This window comes from Pollicipes pollicipes, unplaced genomic scaffold, assembly GCF_011947565.3.
Source record: "Pollicipes pollicipes isolate AB1234 unplaced genomic scaffold, Ppol_2.1 Scaffold_4295;HRSCAF=5057_pilon_pilon_pilon, whole genome shotgun sequence".
Lineage (NCBI taxonomy): Eukaryota > Metazoa > Arthropoda > Thecostraca > Pollicipedomorpha > Pollicipedidae > Pollicipes > Pollicipes pollicipes.
Window position 1 is genome coordinate 24357233 of NW_023596461.1, and position 14536 is coordinate 24371768.

Sequence of the window (14536 nt, forward strand, 5' to 3'; positions counted from 1 at the left end):
ACCTCAGGATTAAAAACGTCTAGTAATAGCACTGAGTGGTGCCACTGCAGCACTGTCAAAAAACAAAAAGATCAGGTTTATTTTCGAGTCAAAATTACGCTGTCAACGATTTGTAATAGCACGATGCTTCTTCCTTGCAGTCACAAGCACTGTCGTCATGACAACCACCGTGCGCAGCTGTACTGTTGCGAATAAAAGAACATTTGTGATTGGCTCAGCAGGCAAGAGCCTGTTACCGAGAACTTCGCTGATTGAAGCTTGAGCCAGTGCGTCACACGGATCATTCCCGAAGCCAAAAAGCACCTCGAAAAGAGCCACTGCGGTAAACGCCATAGGGAAGAAAACAAAGCCATGGTATAATGTTTCGTTGAATTCACGGGATATTACCTTCATGTACTCATATCTTTTTGTCTAAACAGAGTGTATCCAGCTTTCGTATTATTTATTACACAAACTTTTTGGAAGGTGTGTGGCAAACATTACAAGACTCGTGCACGCTAAAAAAGCAAGGCAAATGAAACGCGCTTCTTTCATAGTAATGAGCGGGGAGTCAAATGAGATTTCTCCGGCAGGGTCGGCTACTTCAGATCGCAATTTTGAGTTGTTCCGAAGGATTTCGAGAAACTGATATTACTGATCAAATCGTGTGCGTCGGAGGTAACAATCAGCGCAAAGTACAAAAAGTTGGATACTCGAACCCGCCAGCTGACGTCACGACTCCAGCACGGAATGCAGGGCAGCGTCGGCAAATTGAGTGCTGCGAGGCCACAAACATAGCGGCTTAAACCCTAACATCCCTGATATGGTAGGGATATGAGACGCAGAAATACAAGCATCGTTTGAGCACGGGAAAAATTAGCTTTAAATCCTCGCGGTTCCCGATGTACAAACTGTCTGGAGCTCTGGCACTGAACTCCACTGTCATGACGCTGCTTGCTAATTTATGTGAATGTCGCAAGTGTTGAAATCGGGACATGCATGACTTCTGACTCATGCACGAGTCAGGTTTAGAGCGACATGCTTCATTTTCACGTGACTGATTCAATAAAACATTTCTCGCAGGAAGTCGATGTGACTTGGCTGGCGCTGGATGGAACTGTACATTGAGTATGAGCCGGCTTATGAGGATTACCGGTGGGACATCTTCAGTGATATCCTCGTCCTTGGTTGGACGAACGATGTGTACGCAAACGTGACTGCGTCTTGACGCGCTTGCCGATGGCTTTAGGCATCATGTACAGTAGGTCCCATGGTGTCAACCTTTTTGGAAACGTGTAGTGCACAGGGTTTCTTTGGTTCTTCGGCTCAAGGCGAGTTCAGTGGCACCATCTTTGTTAAAATTCAAGCACGTTTGGGGGGTCGCCAACCTTGGGCCAGTTGATGAACATTAGCATGAGCATGAACATTAGCATCGGCTGGAACACTTGAAACAAAGCCCTTAACGCTCTCTTGCTATGCTGATGCCATGTTTTTGGGCATAACATCGAGCAGATATGCTACTTGACCGAAGGGGAATACGATTTTGTTTTGGATGAGAGACAGAGATGAGAGAGATGAGATGATGAGATGAGAGACAGAGATGAGAGACCTATGTCTTTTTAACTGCTTTTGAGATGAGTGTCAAACATACTGTCGCAGCGAATGTGGCTCTACAGTCTGTACATAAACGCGATATGAGCATATTTGGCCCCTCTTCATCGCCATCTTATCTCACTTAGGCCTTTCTATTATTTTGTCCTCGACTTGGAGAACGAAAATGTTAAGCCATATCAACTAAACATTATGTGCTGAACAGACCTTCATGTTGCATCGTTATGTAGACTAATTAGTTATGATATTTTAAGGGCTATATTTTTAGTTATTATATTTTTCGTACTGTACTTTGCAACACATTGAAGTGTGTCCGGTGCTCGCTTATTTAAGGTGCCCATCTCCTATTGGTGGACTTTCATCTCCCGCAGAAGCCATTGCAACTGATCCTTATTACCGGCTACAATGCCTGTGAAAATTCGAATCATTGGTTCGCCCTTTCCTGCAACATGATCACAAACTTTTTCATACCGCTTCAAATAACGATAGAAAGAAAGCCATCGATGTCCTCCCATTGACCGAGCGGGTCGCTTAATGACCAGGCTAGCATCAATCTGAAGAAGCTGAAACACCAGCCAACGGATGCATCTACCAGATGTGACTTCTTCTTGTCCCAGTTGATGAACGGTACAACACCCCCATAACATTCGTCCATGACACAGGCAACAACCTTGAAGCCATGGCTGTGCTATACTTATCGCTGACACCAGCCAAACCCGGACGGAACGGGACCGTCTCAGCTCTCAAATCGACCACGTGTTGACACATGGCCAGCGCTATTCCGAGTACGGGCTTGTTAACCTTCCGGCAGTGCACAGGCTCTGGTACAGCCTCAGGTCTTTCCTTGGGACACCAGCGGACAGTGCACCCACATGGCTGTCTGTACCAGGGACTGCTGACGACCTTATCAATGACCTGAAGTCGCACCAGGACCTGTTGCACTACCGGCCGCTGACAAGTCAGTGATTGGAATAGCGTTGGCCGTGGTGCATCCTCGTTTGAGGCCCGAGACGCTCGTGTTCCGTCTGGTTTTTTGGGTGACGTCGACGGTAGTGCAAAAAAGGGTAATGAAAAAGCAAAAACTGGTGCTATCGTCGATTCCGGTAACGAATTATTTTGAAGATGCCATACAGTTTCCCAGCTGGGAGTGGAACGTTTTGGAGCTGTAAGATAATTTGTGATACTGATTGCGTAGAAAGTTAACCTATCACATGAATGATCAAATAGATCATTTGTAGGCATTAAGATAGTGTTCATAACAATTATTTGGCGTAGTAATGATGCAACGTAGAAGTCTGCATGGTACATATGATTGTATTTCGCATAGCTCGACATTTTCCGCTATCTTGAAATATGCCTAAGAGAGAACAGAAAATTCAAAGTGACGTCAGATGGTGTTACAGAAGGGATCATGATGTTGCATTTACATACACCATCGAGTCATTTTCGTCCCGAGGAATCGTGTAAAGCCCATTTGGTGCAATTTCAAATCATTCCACTTTTAAGATTCTCCCCTTCCCTTCCCTTCCCTCCTCTCCCGTTCAATGAAATTATCTACCAGCTAGATGCTATGGTCGAAAACGTGGAAAATGAGAACGGTAAGACACAGAGAGGGGAAGAGAGAGAGAGAGAGAGAGAGAGAGAGAGAGAGAGAGAGAGAGAGAGAGAGAGAGAGAGAGAGGAGAGAGAGAGAGAGAGAGAGAGAGAGAGAGAGAGAGAGAGAGAGAGAGAGAGAGAGAGAGAGAGAGAGAGAGAGAGAGAGAGAGAGAGAGAGAGAGAGAGAGAGAGAGAGAGAGAGAGAGAGAGAGAGAGAGAGAGAGAGAGAGAGAGAGAGAGAGAGAGAGAGAGAGAGAGAGAGAGTGACCTGAGCATCTATACCTTTCTAAAAGTGTTATTCTGAGATACTCTCATGTGCAAAGATGGTAGCAGAAGATGAGTGAGTGACCAGCTATTACTGGAATGGGGTGTTTTGCTTTCATGACTTGACCAGATGGATGTTCAGTAATGTGTGGTGTTTGTGTATAAAGTACAGCAAGCTCTACTAGAGAATTTGACGGCTTGGGCTTTGTTTAGACTGGGTTATTCATTTATGCTATCATTAATATGTTTGGCTTAGACCCCAGCTCATGCCGGCTAGATCGGGGTCTAACTAGCCACATTGGCCACGTTTGGATCAACTACCGTCATCACTTTTGACTCAGTTTTGACATTATTCTATATTACTTCTGACAGTTTTGTGATCTGTTAGTGCCTCGTAGACGGATCGTCACCCGCGCATTGCAGTTGGTTTCCGTCGTAAGCTTCTGTGATTGCCAAGACCCGACATAGAAAGCCACAACACCGGAGGATCCGGGGATTGGGTTAGAGCGCGCGTGACCTGGTGCACACGTCGACCCCGCCTCTGACAATGCTTTTGCCAACTGTCTCCTCCGCCAAACATTGTTGGTTCCGTGCCGTGGCGGCCAGCACTTTACACAGCACAGCCGAAATTAGGATCCCGTCTCGATCGGTTTCCTTCAACTTCTGTCGCAGTATGCATGTTCTCAATATCCCATGCTTATGGAAGGTAATGCCAAATTATGTAATGTGGCAATAGTGTGCGATAATCACGTTTTATCGAATAGCTCGCGCATTAACATTTTTTACGTCCTACAGCGTAACGCTAATTTTTAGGCAAATTATGTCATCTGCTATGCAAGCCTCATGACTGTGGGATCCGTGGTTGCGAAGATAGAAGACCGTCAAAACGGAGCCAGAATGGCTGGGATGATCTGCCGGGACTCGGCATCTCTGGTTATCTAACGTTAAGACAACATTGGCCCGCTGTCTTGCCCGAAATACTCGGACATGTTCGTCATAGGACCTGTGTCAATGGCTCGCTCTCAGTTTTGTTGCATGACTGCATCCAGAAGACGGCAAGTTAACTTCTACTGGTGGGAAATGGGTCTGATGGAGACTGAGTCTACCGAACAGTCAGTTGCCTTTGTGCTGAATGCGTAGAAATTTCGCCGGAGAGGGAAACTCTCAACTTTTCATGAAGCATGTTTTTTGACGCGAATGTTATTTTATGGGAATGCGCAGTGTCTTTCTGGATCGAATACCCTGCTTCTCAGCAGATATCCTCTGTTTGCTTAACATTTACGCCGCGCAATAAATCATCAGGACTCGAAGACATCTTTCTGAGCATCCATGGAAAGCGTTCATTGGCTCTATTCCTGGAATACTTACACACACCCTGCTCTGTGTTTTCGCAGGGCGAGCCGGTGGCCAGCCTCTGCACGCCTGATGACAGCGACTGGAGCGCCGCCCTGCGGGCGGTGGCTGAACCACATCGGCTGAGCCTGGAGGGCCTGAACCTGGAGGTGGCAGACCTGGACGAAGACATGACATCCCAGCCGTCCAGCAGTCGACAGCAGTTGCTGGAGGAGGTGCTGCAGACCAAGGAACTGCTACAGAGCAAGCAAAAACACAAAAACAGTGGGGTAGGTAAAAAGATGCGGCTTTGTATGAATCCCGGTAATGTCCCTTGACCACTCCATATTTATTACTGCAGTAGCTTTAGATCGAGCACTTAATTTCGTTCGGTTTTGAACGTGACGAAACCTAGTCCAAGAACTCAGAGAATGAGATGTCGAGGCCATAAGACGACTCGCTATGCAACTTAGCGCACGAATAAAGCAATAACCTTAACAGAGTGAGAAGAACCCGGAAATGGATGATGCTTGGAGGCAAACAATGCGTGGAAATGACCAAAGCTTGATTTACAATTGAATTAGGTGATGATTCACGCATTGATACCGGTAGGCAGTAAGCCAGCCAATACATTGAGATAACGGAATGTCACACGACCGCTAAAAGCAGACTTTGTTTGGCAAAACCTCAATGGCTGTCGGTTCACCTCGAACATAATATCAAGTGCATAGGAATACGTAGCAGTATTTTGTTGTAGTACCATGTTTTTATTTGTGCAGCTACCAGGTGCCCTTGGCGAAATGCGTCATGCAAAAAAATGGACATGCGGCTGCTTTTGGTTGCAAAACACGTTGGATGCTTCTTAATTATGCGGTCTTGAAGCATCATGCATTCATCATCTTATTCCCAGTCCATAAACAAAGGTGTTGATCGAATCAGACCGTTAACACGCACTCGAGTGGGAGCATTTTGACCACCGAAGGAAAGGTTACGAATGACGTCGATTAATGGCGCCAAATGGCCCGTGTATATGATCAAATGAACAACGAATGTTATTTCATTCTAAAGAATACGTTACTTGTGCAGGGCTGCTGACCTACATCAAGTCAAAGTCAGCGAAGATAATTCCTGCCGAATTGTTTAATATGATGCGGCAACGGACTGTTAGACGAAGCTATACAACATCAATGTTCTTTCTAAGACAATCAGACAAGGATAATTAGGGGTTACGACTAATTTCGTTGGCTTTGGTGAAGTATAAAGGTTAGGTCTAGGCCAAAACCAGGCCATTTTTAGCAATACAGTTACGATACGAGATAGTTTTTGGCACTAGCTTCGAAATGCTGAGTCACAGGGACGTCAAAGGATTTGTCGGTATGAGTTTATTAAGGTCTGATTCTTTTTATTTTGGTTTTGACTTTAAGTTAATTTCACTTAAAATTACCTCGATCAAACTTTTGCTTTAAGGAGGATGTCGTTTAAGGCAGTACTTGGCGTCAACTGCAAATTTAAATACAAAAGCCTTACAAGTTTGGGGGAATGTTTATCTTTTGAAGGCTAACAAGGTCAGTAATGTTAGTGATCCACCGCTCCATTGAACCAGCGGTCTGTTCCTTATACAGGATGTGTAGGTTAAAGCTAGTTATCTTAGGAGGTCCGAGGGCACGTTTGAATCCGATTTGGAGTTTGGCCTCGTTTGACTTTATTTGATGCGCACGTCATGACGTAGGAATTTAGAAACGTGACGCAAAAGTGAGTTTACCTAGACCCCTACATGCCCCATGAGGTTGGTTTTTTCCAGCTTTATTAGTTTTTGAGACAGTAGGGGGCCAAATAAATCTTCACACCCGAGCGCGTCGCATTTAACCGGTTTTTGAAGCTACCTCTGGCTTATGACGAAATATTCTAAGCGTTTGCGCGTATGAAAACAACTCCCCAGCTGTGCACTTATATGTATATATACATGAAATCACTCAGACTTGTCACGATACTAGATAACACACGGTTGGCCCTCACAAAACTGTTTTAAATTAATGTCCGAACAAAGTGACGACACTATTTTCGTTCGAAATAGCGGCCGAAGGTCGTGAGGACAGTTTTACCAGACGCAACGAATGTAATGCGCGCAGCTTTATAATTGAAGCAACGTACCTGTGAGTGCATTAAATTAAGGCAGCCTTGTGGGAAGCAGCCTAATGGTATCTCGGATGGTGACAAGGTGAAGTGATTACATTTATTCTCGTGGATATTTGCCGCCCATCATGGCTCACATCTATAATACGGTGCGATGGGATTTTATTTGGGCCTGATGGGGTACAAGGATGCATGGAAGATGCCTGTGTAATGCTTTGTCGAAATGAAAATTATAACAATATTTATTTCCTATGGCGGTTAGCAATGGAACACCTCATAACAATAATTATAGCAAGTGTTGGCCACCTGCACATGCTATGACATTTCAGTTCAAGTTTGGTAGGAGAGTGCCTGGGGACAAAGTGTGCATTAATGATGTAGGAAAATAACGTTTTCCATTAAAGCCAACAGGATCTTGGTGATCTCGACCGGAGAATTATGTCCAAAGAAAATATCCCCTGTTTAATTGAAAGATAAGGATTTTGTTTTCGTTCCCTTGTTGTGGATTAAGGTCAAAAAATAGGTCAGACATCATAAGACTTAAGACCATATGAGAATACGAACTTTGCGCTAAAACACAATTATCATGGCGAAGAAACGGCCATGACCCATACGAATAAACGATGTGGCCGGAAAGTGCGCCAAGTTAACTCCACGCTCAGTAAGTTCCAACTAACAACAGACCGCCCGTCATAAATCATGAACGACTTTCCAACGGATAATTGCTATTGTGATAAAACATTTTAGCACTAATTACTTGGAAATAGATCGATATTTATACCACCTCATTTTAACCAGTTATGCCACAAAACTCTTCCATGCGCCCGTCTTTTCCCTCAGACCGGCAAGGAAAATTTGTTCACACGGCTTGCAGATGAGAGCCATGTAGGAGAATGTTTGCTGGAATAAATTGAATAGCCTCGCCTGGTCACAATATTAGAAATTATTCGGCCCGTTTCTAACATCCGGGTTTTAACTGAATGCGCCGAATGGCTTGTGAATCAAATTGCAACGCTGCAGACGTTTGCTTAGGTTAGCTAACAGACAACTAAGATCCCCGCAGTTTTCGGTGAAACGACGGTTTTTCGCTATAGACTACTGTGATCTATGATCGTATATGCCGGTCACAATGTGCGGGTGCTGTCTTCTGGAATCAGTGTGCTATTGGGCTACATTTTGTCCGCAGCGTCTTTTGCGTTGATCATTCACGACACGGTGCTAAATATTCCCAATTCCGCACCAAAGCTGTTCGATTGCGGGTGCTCCATCCTCTCGAAAATAACTTGGTGCATTGCGACGATATTCTAACAGCTGAACATTTACATTAATTCATCTACATTCAAACCGTATATAAATATATTTCTTTCTATTTCGGTGATGTAACTACACAGTGGCAATATGCAACATCTTTAGCGAAATGTTCGTTTGCATTAATATTCTTACTAGACATTATGCACGTCAGAGGTGCAGTTTCGCAAAATGTGTTAGAGGATGGGCTGAACAGTGAAAAAACGATTCAACCTCCACCTGAACTACGCCAGAACAGGCTTTCCAAGAATTCCACTCGCTTTTTTCTCAAAATGGGGGAGCTGGAGACCAAGTTAGGGGAGGCGCCCCCTCCCCCAGCTGAATAGGAAACTACACTTCTGATGCACGTCGACTTGCCAGCACAAACCTAATCCTGCTCCGTTGTGCGGGCGCTCAGCCCAGCTTGCTCAAAACAAGAAACTGCGACGTTTTTGTCTGGTGGGTTTGCTAACATCTCCGTCTCTGTTCCGCAGAACTAAGCCCTGAGCACCACCCAAGTTGTCCAGCGATGATGGCGCATCTGTACTGGCTAGACAATAGCAATGACTTGGTTTGTGTCTGCGTCTGCGTTTCGCAAGAGCTGGACGAGGACAAAGGCCGGGATAGTCGAGAGGTGTTGGCGTCTCTATTATAGTCCGACAGCAGTAGCAGTGATTCAGCTAACATCTATGCCTGTGCTCCGCAGGGCTGGACCATGACGACGGCAGAGGTTCTGAACAGCGCAGACAGGGCCGAGGTGCAGGTGCAGATGGAGGCGTACCGGAAACAGCTGCAGCTGCGGCAGAGGAAAATGTCCGCTGCGCTCAAAGTAAGACTGCTATCTGCTGAGGGCATTAGGACCATCATCGTGTATTTCACATCGTCGGTTGGGAACTGGCGTAGGGTATTGTGATTGAATGGTGGAGTAAAAGCGAGTTTTGCGTACTACCTGACTTTGGCTACGCCTACTGTGCTGCAAAGGATCGAGCCCCCACAAGAAAGCATGCCGGTAATTTCCAGAATGGAGCCAAATCTATTCTGGAAAACATTTTATCCACCCCCACGGATGCACGAGGACGGAATTATTTCATTGTAAAGGGGATTCAGACTCACTGCATCCCAAAGCCACAACATGAATACGTGCGTGACAGTGCTGCCGTCGTTACTTCGCCTGTACTACCTGGCCTTTGGCGAGATGACGGCATGCACGCTATAGGCCATTGTGTCCCGTAAGTAAGAAAACACATGACAACTTAAAACCACGTATGTATGTGGAGTGTCAGCTGATGTCAGATACAAACCTGCTCTGATCCGAGGCAATGAGGCTGACAGTGGCGACAGAACAAGACACGAGGTGGACACGAGGTGGACAGACACGTCTTGCACCAGGCAGGACGAGACGTCAGCGTGCGCCGCTCTGCCCTCAGGCGCAGACCATGCAGCTGCCGCTGTCGAAGACGCTGAGCGACGCGAGCTGTGAGCTGAGTCACGGCCACCGCCAGGAGCTGGAGCAGCGGCTGCACACGCTCGAGTCGTCCATCCGCCAGAGCGAGCTGAGCGCGCGCGAGACCGTCACGCAGATCCGCAGTCGCCGCCAGCGCCAGCTGCGCGCCATCCAGGACCTCGGTGCGGCCCCGAGCCGACGGCGGCAGGCGGACATACCGGCCAGTGCCGACGGAGGCGCTGTTGGCAGGAGGGAGCGGGGCGGGCGGTGGGGCACGTGCCCAGCGCCGACGGAGGCGCTGTTGGCAGCGGGGCGGGCGGTGGGGCATGTACCCAGCGCAGACGGAGGCGCTGTTGGTAGGAGGGAGCGGGACGGGCGGTGGGGCACGTGCCCAGCGCAGACGGAGGCGCTGTTGGCAGGAGGGAGCGGGGCGGGCGGTGGGGCACGTGCCCAGCGCAGGCGGAGGCGCTGTTGGCAGGAGGGAGCGGGGCGGGCGGTGGGGCACGTGCCCAGCGCAGACGGAGGCGCTGTTGGCAGAAGGGAGCGGGGCGGGCGGTGGGGCACGTGCCCAGCGCAGGCGGAGGCGCTGTTGGCAGGAGGGAGCGGGGCGGGCGGTGGGGCACGTGCCCAGCGCAGGCGCAGGCGCTGTTGGCAGGAGGGAGCGGAGCGGGGGATGGGTCGCGTGCTCGCCGGCTCACCATGGGGTCGCACTGTGGTGAACGTTCAGGATACCGCTTAACTGCATTGCACCGTGAGCCAATGTGCTCATTTTAGCCAGCGGCTACTGCTGCGCCTTGCACTTTGCATAATGCACGAGAGGAAGTGAGCGATGGGCTTTTGTCTCCTGTTCCATCTTACGTCTGCAACTTCTGCCGTCGGTTCTGCGGTTACCGCTGGCCACCAGTGACGCAAGCGTGGCGCACACGACCCGTCCCAGTCAGCCGTGCGCTGTCATGACTCCCACCTCCGGGCCGCAGGCATTCCAGCGGCCAGCGTGGCAAGCGCGCCGTCCTCGAGCGGACTCTCAACGCCGTCCACGCCACCGCCGGGCCCCGGCTCCGGCTGGGAGGAGGCGGCTCCGGTGCGACGGCCCCGCTCGCTTCACTCGCCCTCGCTCGTGCGCCGCCGCACCCCGCTCCGGTTCATCAGGTGAGCGGCGCCGCGCTCGTGCCGGACACATCCGCAGCAGCGGCGTGCGGCGTCGCACTGGCACTGGTCACACTGCTGGTGCGGTCAATCGACGCCCGCCGTGAGCTGTTAAGAAACTGGAGCAATTAGAGGTGCGATTCTCGGCTGATGGATTAAACGGCGACTTACGTAGGCACCTTGTGACACATGTCGCCATGCTTGCACCTCATTTGATGCAGCATGCGTTTTCTTCGTGATCTTTGTATTGTTAAGGTTAAATCGCATGCCCCTACGCGTATTCATAGCCTGGTACCCAGCCTCTTGAAATCGCTGTTCAATGTTTTTTGTTCACCCGCCCCAATTTAAACTCGTTAGTCCCTTTGGAGGAATGCAATAGCACCTTCAAGTCCGTTCATGGAATAGTTCCTCTAGAGCAATATTCAATCAGTCTGATACTTTGTAAGCACCTGTGCCAAAGCTTTCATTAATCTATCGTGACTTCCCCCCTATGCCCTGTCACAAGGATGCGTGATGTTGCCGCGGTTCCCCTCTCTGACACAGCGGCCCTGCCTACCCCGTAACGCGCACCCGCTCTCGTCAGCGCGCTGTCGCGTACCAAGCGCCGTTCGGGGGCCGACTGGGAGGAGCCGGTGGCCGAGCGGCCGGCAGAGGCGCCCCCGCTGCGCTCCCAGGTCAGCGCCGAGGCCCTGCGCGAGATCGCCCGCTTCGAGCGGCTCATGGAGACGTTCCTGCGCCTGCGCCACGCCGGGCACACGCATCTGCTCACCGTGGAGCACTACCTCTGAGGCGGCGGGCTGCGGTGACGGTCGCGCTGCTGCTGTACTCTGGCGGATGGACGCTCGAGGACAACACGGCCGCCATTCATGTAGTTGTACTGTTCCTTGACTGGAGGGTGAGTGGTGTGCATCACTCCATGGAGCACGTTTGTAGAAGTACTTGTTAGACCGAATGATGAATGTCACTGTATCTTTGGGATTGCTTCTGAGACGATTTATCATTTGATAGTTGATCGGCTGACTTGAACTGATACAGCTGCCGAAGTGTGATCTCTTTCATGCTTAATCCGTTATTATGTTCACTTTGATGTACAAGCTATGATCCCGCACCATTATTGTGAAAGCAGCCATCATCGTTCGAGAATAAAAGCCATGTCACGGAATGGAAAATGCGCTTAAAAATTATTTTTCTTGTTCTGTTTTTAGGGAAACAAATAGTAAATGCGATTGAGTTATAAAGGCCTATATTTTGGTATATTTTGCTGCACCTTCCACATGGTCAATATGAATAACATCGGCCTGGACGGACAAAAGCCTAGGTGTGCGAAACTTGAGTAGAACCCGTGATGATCGCTCAATATATAATTTTAACAGGGAACATTCAAAAAAGAGGAAGGAAAAACGGAAGAAAGGAAGAGTGAGCTCAAACGGCAATCACAATCACACACAAAATGTCATATGGACAGCGGGCACTGACAGACACAAGACCGAAACCAGTCGGTAAAAATGATACAAGTCGAAGCCAAGCACAAAGCAATTGAGAGAAAACTACGAAAACCGAACCTGGAGACGGTTTCGTTTCCATGACGTTCTCTATACAGCACAGTCGAACGCCTCCTGACACCGAAAGTCGCATGCGAATGCTAATCGCACGCTAACGCGCGTGCATAGCGCGGGACATTCGACCACTGCCACTTTAGATCCAAGCGCTTCAATGTCGCATGGTCTCTGGGAAATTTCGAAGCATTTTATGGTGGAAAAAACTCTGTCAGGAAAGATAATTTAAGTGATCTCTGAAAAAGCACGAGCGACAAATCATAAGAGGTTTGCCATTGGTAGCAAACTTGGCATGAACCAAGTGCTGACTCAAACGCTTTTCCGTTACGATTGTTACAGATCTCAACACGTGGAAAGGTTTCATCCAATCGTCGTGAAACCCCTAAATCTAAAGTACAGAGCCACACGAAACGAGGCTGGGGAGGGGGAGGGGGGCACCCACGCCCCAGAGGATGCACGAGCACCCCGCGCACCAGTCTGGCTACGGGCCTGCATATCAGATAGCCGCATTCCCTGATCAGAATCCCTTGTTTAAGGACAAGAGGCCCTTCGGTATATTTGATGGCCCCCTTTGAGAATCGGAAGAATCCCGCTCTCAACAGGGAGTCCCTAATTTGCAGCAGGGAGCCCCTTTCTGGCACAGCAAGCTCTGTTTTCGGATTGCGATGGTCTTTGCTGGATCAGTAAGACACCTGTATTAACCAGAAACTTCCGCTCCGGATCTTCAACTGTCGACTCTTATTCACGTATATATATATACATATATATATATATATATATATATATATATATATATATATATATATATATTGATGCTTCTTTCGATAGAGGAGCATGCGCGTCTGGGGCCGCTCCTGTTGAAGACAACACCGGAAGGAGTGTGAGGAGGTCCCATTCTGTCCTGGAAACCCCCTAGAAAATCTTGCCCCTCCCAAATCAGAATCCGTGGCGCCGGCTTTGTCACATACTCCATCCACACTGGATGGACCACCATAAACCTTTGTCAGTCGATGCACCAAGGTCGATTTTCTATCTTTTTCTGGAACCGTATGACCCTCAGTCAGGTCAAGCTCACTAAAACGCTCTAAGCCACCGAGATTGGCCATAGACAACCCCATGTGTCCAGCCTATGAGACAGATCGGCGCACAACCTTCACCAGTCGATATATCATGGTCAGTAATCTATCCTCTCTAGAACGTAATGACCATGTGAGGTCAAAAGTCACTAAAAATGCCCCGACCCACCAGAAATTAATTTGGAGACAACTCTATTGCTCCGAGCCTATGAGCCTGATCTGCACAAAATCTTTTCCATTGGATACGCCGTGGTCGATTAATTGTCCTGTTCAGAAGATGCTGGCCTTGGGTCAGGTCAAAGGCCACCGAAAAGGCAAAAACCCTTTCAAAAAAGGACCAAAAGGTTTTGTGGTGATCTGTTACATAGGCTGGTGGCATGACATTGAATGTCTACTGTTTTCTCCGTTGTGTTTTTATTTTTGCTGACATTTGACCTAACCCCAGGCTACCACTTCATGAAAACGCTAGGTTTTCGACCAAGCCACATCTAATGGTGAGGGTTTGGTTTCGATCAATCCCGTTGTCTCGGTGCCAATGGCAACGGTTCCTAAGTTTTAGCGCAGGCACTTGCGACTGAGTGGAATGTGCACTTCGACCAAGTGGAGGGAAATAAAGCAATTCATTTTGTGTTTTTTTTATTATTCGAAGCATTCCATCACTACTTGCGCCCTTGTATAGGACAATAACGGCTGCATGTACCTCAGAGCTATCAGAGCTATATGCACCTAGATCATTAATTAGCAGTGGTTACATGCACCTCGGAGCTAATAATCATTGACTTTTTTCATAGCAACGTTCGGATAGCTTTCTGTCATCATGTTCCGACATCATGGCATCATGTCATCATGTTCTAACATCACGTCACAGTCAGAACGCAATGACCTCTTTCGCGACACTCGGCTTCACTGATTGAAGCGGGCATACTCACAACACCCGTCGGCTCTCGCGTCAGCACTGATTGTTCCTTGGGGCTCGCAAGCGGGGGGGGGGGGGGGGACTGTACGGCCGACCAAACCTGCTGACAGCCCCATGCTCTGAGGATTGGCACAGATGGACATGAAATCTTTACCATTTGATGCCCTTTAGTCGAAGACCTATCTTTCCTAGAACA

General features: G+C 48.5%; 1 protein-coding gene across 4 annotated transcripts in view; it reads left to right on the top strand.

The window, feature by feature from the left end:
- Positions 1-12161, top strand: part of LOC119097144 (uncharacterized) — a 35939-nt gene extending 23778 nt beyond the window's left edge. For all 4 annotated transcript variants that reach the window (XM_037220204.1, XM_037220203.1, XM_037220205.1 and 1 more), the window contains 5 exons: positions 4845-5072; positions 8909-9031; positions 9630-9828; positions 10624-10795; positions 11376-12161. In XM_037220204.1, the coding sequence (XP_037076099.1) occupies positions 4974-5072; positions 8909-9031; positions 9630-9828; positions 10624-10795; positions 11376-11580 (798 nt within the window). In that variant the 5' untranslated portion in view covers positions 4845-4973 and the 3' untranslated portion in view covers positions 11581-12161. The remainder of the gene's footprint in view (positions 1-4844; positions 5073-8908; positions 9032-9629; positions 9829-10623; positions 10796-11375) is intronic.
- The last annotated feature ends 2375 nt before the right edge of the window (positions 12162-14536 follow it).